Source organism: Montipora foliosa, unplaced genomic scaffold, assembly GCF_036669935.1.
Source record: "Montipora foliosa isolate CH-2021 unplaced genomic scaffold, ASM3666993v2 scaffold_457, whole genome shotgun sequence".
In the NCBI taxonomy this organism is placed as follows: domain Eukaryota; kingdom Metazoa; phylum Cnidaria; class Anthozoa; order Scleractinia; family Acroporidae; genus Montipora; species Montipora foliosa.
The window spans coordinates 25,001-35,000 of record NW_027179764.1 but is presented as its reverse complement, the minus strand read 5'-3'; the positions used below and the strand labels follow the sequence as shown (position 1 = coordinate 35,000).

The window sequence follows — 10,000 nt, the reverse complement described above, 5'->3', positions numbered from 1 at the left end:
TTCAGGAAGACTGGTACAGCGCTTTTGTAGCGTTTTGTTTCTCCTCTAGCCCTTTTCATGAATGGCAATAATTGAAAAGGCTCGGCATGATTTTAAAAGCAATCCCCCAATTTTTAAATTTTAAATCATTTCATGCAAAGACAGTTGCCGCTGATTTCATATAGAATTGTGGCCCAGTTGCTTGAGCAGCGGACTTTCGTGCGGAAGATCACGTGCTTAATGGAGGAGACTGCTTAACCCATTCATGCCCCAAACGCCCTAGGACACCCCCATTGACGAGTAAACTGGTCTTGCGTTAGACAGAGTAAAATCTGTCAAGTGTCACTCCCAGGGGTCAGTGGGTTAACCCATTCACACCTAAAATGCCCTAGGACACCCCCCATTGATGAGTAAACTTGTCTTGCGTTAGACAGAGTAAAATCTATTAAGTGTCACTCCCAGGGGTCAGTGGGTTAACCCATTCACACCTCAAACGCCCTAGGACACCCCCATTGACGAGTAAACTTGTCTTGCGTTAGACAGAGTAAAATCTATTAAGTGTCACTCCCAGGGGTCAGTGGGTTAACCCATTCACACGTCAAACGCCCTAGGACACCCCCATTGACGAGTAAACTTGTCTTGCGTTAGACAGAGTAAAATCTATTAAGTGTCACTCCCAGGGGTCAGTGGGTTAACCCATTCACACCTCAAACGCCCTAGGACACCCCCATTGACGAGTAAACTTGTCTTGCGTTAGACAGAGTAAAATCTATGAAGTGTCACTTCCAGGGGTCAGTGGGTTAACCCATTCACACCTCAAACGGCCTAGGACACCCCTATTGACGAGTAAAGTCGTCTGGTGTTAGACAGAGTAAAATCTGTCAAGTGTCACTCCCAGGGGTCAGTTGGTTAACCCATTCACACCTCAAACGCCCTAGGACAGCCCCCATTGACGAGTAAACAGGTCTTGCGTTAGACAGAGTAAAATCTATTAAGTGTCACTCCCAGGGGTCAGTGGGTTAACCCATTCACCACACCTCAAACGCCCTAGGACACCCCCATTGACGAGTAAACTTGTCTTGCGTTAGACAGAGTAAAATCTGTCAAGTGTCACTCCCAGGGGTCAGTGGGTTAACCCATTCACACCTCAAACGCCCTAGGACACCCCCATTGATGAGTAAACTGGTCTTGCGTTAGACAGAGTAAAATCTGTCAAGTGTCACTCCCAGGGGTCAGTGGGTTAACCCATTCACACCTCAAATGCCCTAGGACACCCCCATTGACGAGTAAACAACTTGTCTTGCGTTAGACAGAGTAAAATCTATCAAGTGTCACTCCCAGGGGTCAGTGGGTTAACCCATTCACACCTCAAACGCCCTAGGACACCCCCCCATTGACGAGTAAAGTCGTCTGGCGTTAGACAGAGTAAAATATGTCAAGTTTCACTCCCAGGGGTCAATGTGTCAAACCCTAGCTGGACCCAGCGATGCTCATCTTCTTAAAACTAACTGAGGAGAAAGTGCTGCCTTTGTAATTTCATCTGCAAATGGTTAGACTTTACAGTCTTCTCTGATAAGGACTATAAACCGTGGGCCCCGTCTTACAACCCTTCCTGTTAACCAACAATGTGGGACCTTAAAGAACCCACACACTGGAGACCATCGATGTTGGTGGTCTAACTCTCGGAGAATTGACAAACCACCACGAGACTGATGTGATATGTGCAGTATACAAATGCATTACCATTACCATTAGACTTATCTGTACGTACTTTAGACTCCGCCACATGAAACAAGCCCAAGTTGCTAAGAGTTTCCTCTACTCTCTTTGAACGCTCGCGTTTACTCAGCTTTCTGGAGAGTCTTAAGGACGCAGAGAAATGCAAGTTCTCTCTCACCGTTAAAGTTCCCATCACAACATCATCCTGGCAAATTAAAAAAAAAATGAATGCATAGAGTGGGGTTCAATCAAAAGTGTTGAATGAACTTCATTCGTGAGCAAGTGATTTAGAAAGCATCAAGGACAGTGCCTACTAATTTATCCCTTTCAGCCCCGATAGTGCCAAATGGCACTTATAGATTTTACTCTGTCTAACGCCAGACGATTTTACTCGTCAATGGGGAACCCCTCGGGGCTTAAAGGGTTAAGCTAACAGCGTGAAAAGACCATGTCCCCGTTTAACCCTTTCAGCCCCGATAGTGCCAAATGGCACTTATAGATTTTACTCTGTCTAACGCCAGACGATTTTACTCGTCAATGGGAAACCCCTCGGGGCTTAAAGGGTTAAAGGTATATTTGCGCGGTTTATGAGTATGCGGGAAAAGCAGATGTTAACAAGTGTTATTGAAATCCAAAAAGAAAATTGGGGGAGACCACTCATTTTTCAAAGATAATCAATCAACAATATTTATAAAAAGCTTTAAAATACAAGGCAACGTATGGCGTCCTTTTCCAAAATGAAGCTTAATTATCTCTAAAAAAATGCATGGTTACCCCCAATCTTCTTTTTGGATACCAAGAGTACTTGCTAAGTTATGCTTTCTCCGCGTAGTTTTTTTAGATGCGCAGAACGTATGCACAATAATAATAGTAGGCACCGTCCTTAGATTAACCCACTACAATTCTTAAAGAGAAGTACGATCGTCCGGGTGAGTGTAGTCCTGAGGACTGATTAGGGTGACATTGAATGATGTTTAGCTAACCTAAGCGTAACTCATCTTCAGAGTCAAGTGATTGGTGTAACGTCAGTAGATGGTATAAACGCTGTGGTCCATGATGTCACTCACTGGGTCAACTAAGCCGTCAGTGTTTACGCCAAGAGAACCATGCATAATGAAATATGATTTCATACATAATTGGTTACCAAAATGGTTCAAATCCCGTTGGAGCCCTCTGAAATGTTCAGGTGTCTATAATCAGAGACAGTTGCTTAAATTATCCAGATACGTGCGAGGAGCATTTCTCTCTTTTCGTCTCTTTGATTTTGGTAAAAGTCACATTTTGCTGTTTGCCGTATAAATCTCTGTTATAAGTTCTGTTTTATTTAAAGACAATTCTAAAAGCTGTGTGTGTTTGTCACTTTGGCTTTCTTCAACCAACCTGTACAACATATCCGGTGATACATTTGAAATTCTCTGGTTGCTTTTGTCCATTAACAAGGACTGCACCTGACAGATGTTTTCGATCCTTCCGGCCAGCCAAGATGTCCAGAAGCCTGAAAAAGACAGCTGTATACAACAGTAAATAATCGGATACCTGAAATCGAACAGTTACATCAGCCAATCATTATATTAAGTGCACTCAGCTTAATCCACCAATCACAGAATTTATCACAATAACCATAGCAACAACCACTTAGCCTACCAAACTGTGGATTTTCCAAAATGGACGAATTTGTAACATTAGACAGTGAAAAAGGAATGCACTAATTTTCCTTTCTTGGAAATTGTAATGGTCATGATTAATTGCTAACAGGACTTTGTGTCGTCCAATTCGGTCTGTAATCATACTAGTGATTAAACAAATCGGACTCCCACTACACGGTCGTCCAATTTTGTTAATCACTCGTATGACTACACACCAAATTGGACTCCACTCAGTCCTGTTACCATTATACACAATAATTAGTGAAAAATAAAGTAGTCAATGCACCAATACAATTTGAGAAAATTGTAATGGTTATGATTAATAGCAAAACATTGTTGGTTACAAAGGGTAGCTCTGAGTCATTTTCATGTGAAATACTGCAGGGTCCTCATTGTTCACACAACCATGGCTGGAATGTGAAAGACAAAGACCAAATACAATGACACCATTAAAGAAAGCAAAAAATCTAACTAACAAGCAAAATACTCCATTTCTGTTGTTTGCAGTTGACCGTAAGTAATTCCTGAAGAATTATCCAAAGGTCTACTACACCAATGTGGTAAACGCAGAACAAAAACAATTATTAAGACCTTTTAGACAATTTTCCATAAATTATTTACTATACTGTCCACTGCAAACAAAAGGAATGCTGTGTTTTCTCGTCACAGTTTTACATTTACTTGTTTCTTGAAGTCTCTGTTTGTAACATTCTGGCCTGGGGGGGGGGGGCGTTACTAAACACAGGAACGGAACAGAACGGAACGGAATATACTGGAATAAACCGGAATATGCCGGAATGAGGCGGAATGATACCGGAATGAAACGGAATGAACAAGAATGGTACCGGAATATACCGAAACGAGCCGGAATGACACCGGAATGAGGCGGAATGGCACAAATAAAGCGGAATAAACCGGAATATGCCGGAACAAGGCGGAATGACTCTGGAATAAAACAGAATGACACCGGAATGAGACGGAATAAACAAGAATGGTACCGGAATATACCGGAACGAGGCGGAATGACAACAGAATAAAGCAGAATAAACCAGAAGGAAGCCAGAATCAAGCTGATTAGCGTGGACCGGAATGACAAGAAACAAAAAGTTATTTTTATCAGTCTAGACTGTGGAGGAATAATTGTTGCAGAAGAGAGAGAATGAATGAAACTGGAAATTCCACAAGTTGGTGTGTTAGTTAGCGCCGACCGATTTTCGGTTGTTTCAGTAAGCTTTCGTTGTGTCACGTGATTCCCTGAGGGAATGGCATGTGTTTTTGCCTCTTGTAACGTTTGGAACACTTCGATTACGAAAAAGATTTGACAGGTACATCTGTCGCAGAATGAATAATTATTTGTTGTGGAAGTAACATTTTTTTCGTGAACAAATGCAGTAGCAAGAGAAACAGAATGTTATTCTAATTGTTTTGTCTATGGATCTCGGAAGCGGCTTTCACTGTGCGAGTCAGAAAACCCGTGAACATTTTTACTTCATTCTGACTGGTCAGTTGTCTATTGACCAATCACAATCAAGTTCAGCGAACCACAAACTAATTACCGTTGCTGCTTGCCTGCTTCCCACGACCCACACGTGATGGAGATATACGGAAATAGATTCGCGCAAACAGGCGGAGGACTCTTTTTCTCTTCCCGATTGTTGGCAATAATGCCATCGAACCTGAACGCAATTTTTCCTTGTTTGAAGAAAGAAGTCAGAAGCACAGAAAAAAGATCGATCGTTGATAATATATTTACATGAAGAATTGTGAGAACATATTGTGACTCGTTCCAAGACTTGTTACTTCCCCTTTAATGTATTTTTTTTTTCAGTCAGTCTCTCTCTTCTGCAACAATTATTCTTCCACAGTCTAGACTGATAAAAATTACTTTTTGTTCCTTGTCATTCCGGTCCACGCTAATCAGCTTGATTCTGGCGTCCTTCTGGTTTATTCTGCTTTATTCTGTTGTCATTCTGCCTCGTTCCGGTATATTCCGGTACCATTCTTGTTTATTCCGTCTCATTCCGGTGTCATTCTGTTTTATTCCAGAGTCATTCCGCCTTGTTCCGGCATATTCCCGTTTATTACGCTTTATTTGTGTCATTCCGCCTCATTCCGGTGTCATTCCGGCTCGTTTCGGTATATTCCGGTACCATTCTTGTTCATTCCGTTTCATTCCGGTGTCATTCCGGTGTCATTCCGCCTCATTCCGGCATATTCCGGTTTATTCCGGTATATTAATTCCGTTCCGTTCCTGTGTTTAGTAACGCCCGCCTGGGGGTGTGAGAAATGAGGACTCTGTGATAATTCACCAGAAATGACTCGACAATCATCAAAATCATGTTTATCCCATTTACTGTTTGATGTGTTATTTACTTTTAGGAGGTGGGAGGAAGTCCTTAGTTTTTTGGGTCTTTGATCATTGATGGAGAAGTCTTAAGATTTTTTCATTATACAAATTAAAAAGATCTCAACATCCTTCATCACTGATCCCTTTTACCTCGTCAAATTCCCTCACCACTGGGGTACCTTATCAAGAAACCATATTGCTCCTTAAAAAGGGTCTCAGAGTAAAGGGAAAAATAAAAAGGATGAAGATAGGACATTTGTTGAAAAATAGGAAGAAAATTTGATATCCTATTATATAATATTATACATACGTTGTCTTTCCACTTCCTGTTGGTCCAAGTATTGCATTTAATCCAGGTTGCACAAGGCCACTTAAATCATGAAATACAGAAAGAATTTAAATTTATATTAATACCTGTAACCCCTACATCCACTCAAAAACTATGTCGTCTCTAACCCAATGACTCCTTGGAGTGAGACTTAATAGATTTTACAAATTTCTAGTCTCTAAAGAAACTGTGGTGCTGCGTCAATGGGAGAGTCAAACAGAAAAATCTGGTTTTATCAAACGTGTTGATAAACGTCGAATTAGTATTATTACCACCATGAATGATTTGGAAAGCTGATGTTTCGAGCGTTAACCCTTCATCAGAGTGAATAGAGGAATTGATAAAACCAAATTTTCATTAACAGATTTTACTCTGATACCACACAATTTTACTCGTCAATAGGGGGTGGTTTAGGAGTCAATGGATTAAAGAATAAAAAACTTTATAAAGAGAAGAGTTGGAGCAAAGGTCAGAGCACTGTGCACAAATGTTGCCTATGTTCAATTCCACTACTAGTACTCCATGTTACAATGTTTGTTAAATTTGTTTGGGTCTCCACTATGAAAGTATCTGTTTATCTACTACTTTAACTTAACAATGATCTTGCTTGCTTCAATTTAACAAATCGAAAGTGGTTTAGCGTTGTCTGTACTCTTATCGACAATGATATCCGTCATCACAATGGTCAAAATGTTGTGGACTCACGAGGCACAGCTGAGTGACTCCAGAACAAATTTTAACCACTGTGATGACAAATATTGTTGTCGATAAGAGTACAGACAACACTGAACCACTTTGGATTTGTTTTTTACCACAATATTCAAAACTAAAGAAAGTTTTTATTTCAGAGCGTGAGCAAAATCATGACACAAAGAAAGAGCAATATGATTGGTTTATTTCCCAAATGGGCGTTCCTGATTGGCTATTACAATGCGTGACAAATTGATGCGAGCATGATGCGTACAGCATTGTCTAGACTCTTATTGACAATGGTAAATTAACCTATCAGATTGCGAAATTACAAGCAATTGTGGTAAAATCCTTTATTTTCTTCAAAATAACATTCAAATGATGTTACAGTAGCACAACCCTCACCTGAGATTTTTGATAATTTGTCTCTCTTTCTTTATTCCTTTCTCCTTGGTGGTGACTGAGTAACAAATGTTGTGATAGGAGATTACTGTTGTACTTCCAAATTGGCTTGAATCTGTCGAAAATGACCGGCTTAGTGGTGAAGGGCCATTTGGTTTGGTGTCATACACTGGAACATCATGTGTTCTGTGGTTTTCCAAAGTAGGATGTTCTGTTCCTAACAGTGGTGTCTTTTCATTACTTGATATCTCTTGGTCCATCTTATAACACTGTACGCTGCGGAAGTACTCTGGTACCACTTTAGAATCTAAAATAGATGGGAGACATCAATGTTGCCTTTAAAATCCATTCTCAGGTTGAATCCAGTTTTACCTTGAAAAAGTAGGTTAAATTGGTGATCCTCATTTAACCTACCAAGGTTGAATATGCACTTAGATGAATTGAAGAAACTTTTTTCTGGAGCCTAAATTAAGCCTAGAAGGAAATTAGGGTCAGTTTTGGTTATTATACATGTACGTGGATATCAATTATTGACTTATTATGCAAAAGTAAAATAATGAAAAGAGGTTGAGCATATTCGTCATTGTAGTGTAGTGGTGAAGACACAGGACTATAGATCTGAAGGGTCTGAAATCGGGAACCAGTAAGTGCATAGTACACTTCTTTGTTCCCTTACTACATTGTAATGTTGAGAGTGAATAGATAATTGTATCAATAAAGAAACCGATAAGATGATACGAAACATTAACAAGATGTGTTGAAATGCATAAGACAGAATTGAGGGAAGATATCTATAGATGTTTTCTGTCCTTTTTGGGGGGTTGATAGTTGCTAACTATTCAACCTAAGTAAAATGAAGATCACCAATTTAACCTTGTAGGTGAAAACGGATTCAAAATGAGACCACTGCCACATTAAAGAACTATCAAATTATTATCCTATATAGTTCTCTTTGTAATCACAAGGCCATGCCTCACAGAGAATAAATATGATTCAGCTAAACAAACTGTATCTTGGTGTCACCCCTGCAAAATACAATGTAAGCCTGACAACCACATTTCTGACTAGACGTCAAAGCCCTAAGTATGTTTTCTTAAAAGGAAATTTTAAGAATTAATACATGTAGTTTCACACTAAAGACTTTGCCATACAACACACGTCTCTTCGAACCTTGACCTCTTTGGTCTGGGACCCAAACCAATAGGCCAAACTTACAATGGTTCAGAGAACTGTCTGTGTTCCTCATTTTGAACTAAACTACTAATGGCCGCAAAACACTGGAGTACAATAACTTTCCTTTACCTTCTGCAACACATGGCTGTTACAATGCATACATTGTTTGGCTAGCCTGGATCGGGTTTTAGTTTAAATGGAGGCAAGCATTTCGATACAGTCATTGGATATTACATGGCTGCATAGGAGACTATCCTTTCCTACATGTGTACATTTTCACAAGTCAAGAGCTACCTTAATATTGGAGAAAAAGTACAACAAGTATCGTAAAAAAGGTTGCTGTTATTCATTGTGGTGAAGTACAATAATAATAAAGTTTTCTCGTTTGTCTTACAATGTAGTCACTTGTGATGTGGATTGCGACGTTTCAACTGCATACTGCTAGTCTTCATCAGGTGATGAGGCCAACTGGTTACGCGTCACCTTTTAAGCAGGATGCTCTACTGTGATTGGTTAATTTTCAGAAGCTGTAATTGGAGTATTTTGATCCTCGCTGTTTTGGTGTGTTGTTCCTTTGGCAGTCCGCTGTCGTACAGTTCTCCTGTGGTTGTGCTTCTTGATCGTGGGCATCCATGCTTCCGGAATTTCTATTCCACTATCCCTGTTGATGTTGTTAGGGTGAAGTCTTATGTGAATCACCTCTTTGACCCTGCATGTGTACCAATGAGGCTCACGATCAATAAACTCTACTTCGTTCCCGCTTTGGAACGAAGTAAAGCGAGGATCAAAATGCACCAATTATAGCTTCTGAAAACCAACCAATCACAGCGAAGCATCCTGCTTAAAAGGTGAAGTGTAACCAGTTGACCTCATCGCCTGATGAAGACTAGCAGTATGCAGTCGAAACATCACGATCTACATCACAAGTGACCACATTGTGAGACACAAGAGAATACTTTATTATTATTGTACTTCAACTATCTTCTTTAAGTTCTCAACACTCACAATATTTTATTGTAATTTTTTTTTAATCTTTAGACCCTGTGTGTACATGTACACCCAGAACGGAAAATTTCTAATCGGAGACTTCTTACTCCAAGGCTTTGTTTACTGATTAACTATCTCTGATGACAAGTCTCTCACCTGGAAGGTACTTGAGGTCTGAGCCTTCATAAAATATGTCAAGCAACACACGATTGAAGTGATTCTTCACATGTCTGTGCTCACATTCATATTCGTTTATTAATTAAGTGATACTTCCATCTGCATCTTCCAGGTGGAAGACAGTTAATCTCATTAAATGAATGAAGTTTTTAAGATATTAGATCTTACATGTAGAGAGACTTCTCAAAGTTAATTGCATTTCAACATACTCCAATCTAAACATCACTAAATATTTATACCAGTGTAAAACAGGGAGAGTTCACACCCTCATTACCTCACAACAAATTTATGGCTGCATGACTAATCTACTTACTCTTCCTGAATTTCAACATGCATTGGATTATTTTTTATTCGTAGCAATTGCAAAATGCACTGTCACTTCCAATCTCTACAATTTAAATATAATTCTCTGAGAACAATAAATAATTATTTATTATTCACACGCAAGGCCTTTTAATATATTAGCAATATTCACATTTAGTATAAATACACAGGTGATCATACAAAATTTGCAGGCTCTCATTTGCTTCGTCTCGGTGAATATTCACCGAT

The 10,000-nt window shown here is 39.6% G+C and overlaps 1 protein-coding gene across 1 annotated transcript in view; it reads right to left on the bottom strand.

Annotated features, from left to right (window-relative positions):
* The window catches only part of LOC137989364 (broad substrate specificity ATP-binding cassette transporter ABCG2-like), a 35,532-nt gene that overhangs the window by 25,289 nt on the left and 243 nt on the right, over positions 1-10,000 (bottom strand). The window contains exons 2-5 of the mRNA XM_068835181.1: positions 7,115-7,418; positions 6,002-6,061; positions 3,079-3,193; positions 1,751-1,903 (exon numbers count right to left, since the gene is read on the bottom strand). Coding sequence (XP_068691282.1) covers positions 1,751-1,903; positions 3,079-3,193; positions 6,002-6,061; positions 7,115-7,371 — 585 coding nt within the window. The 5' untranslated portion in view covers positions 7,372-7,418. The remainder of the gene's footprint in view (positions 1-1,750; positions 1,904-3,078; positions 3,194-6,001; positions 6,062-7,114; positions 7,419-10,000) is intronic.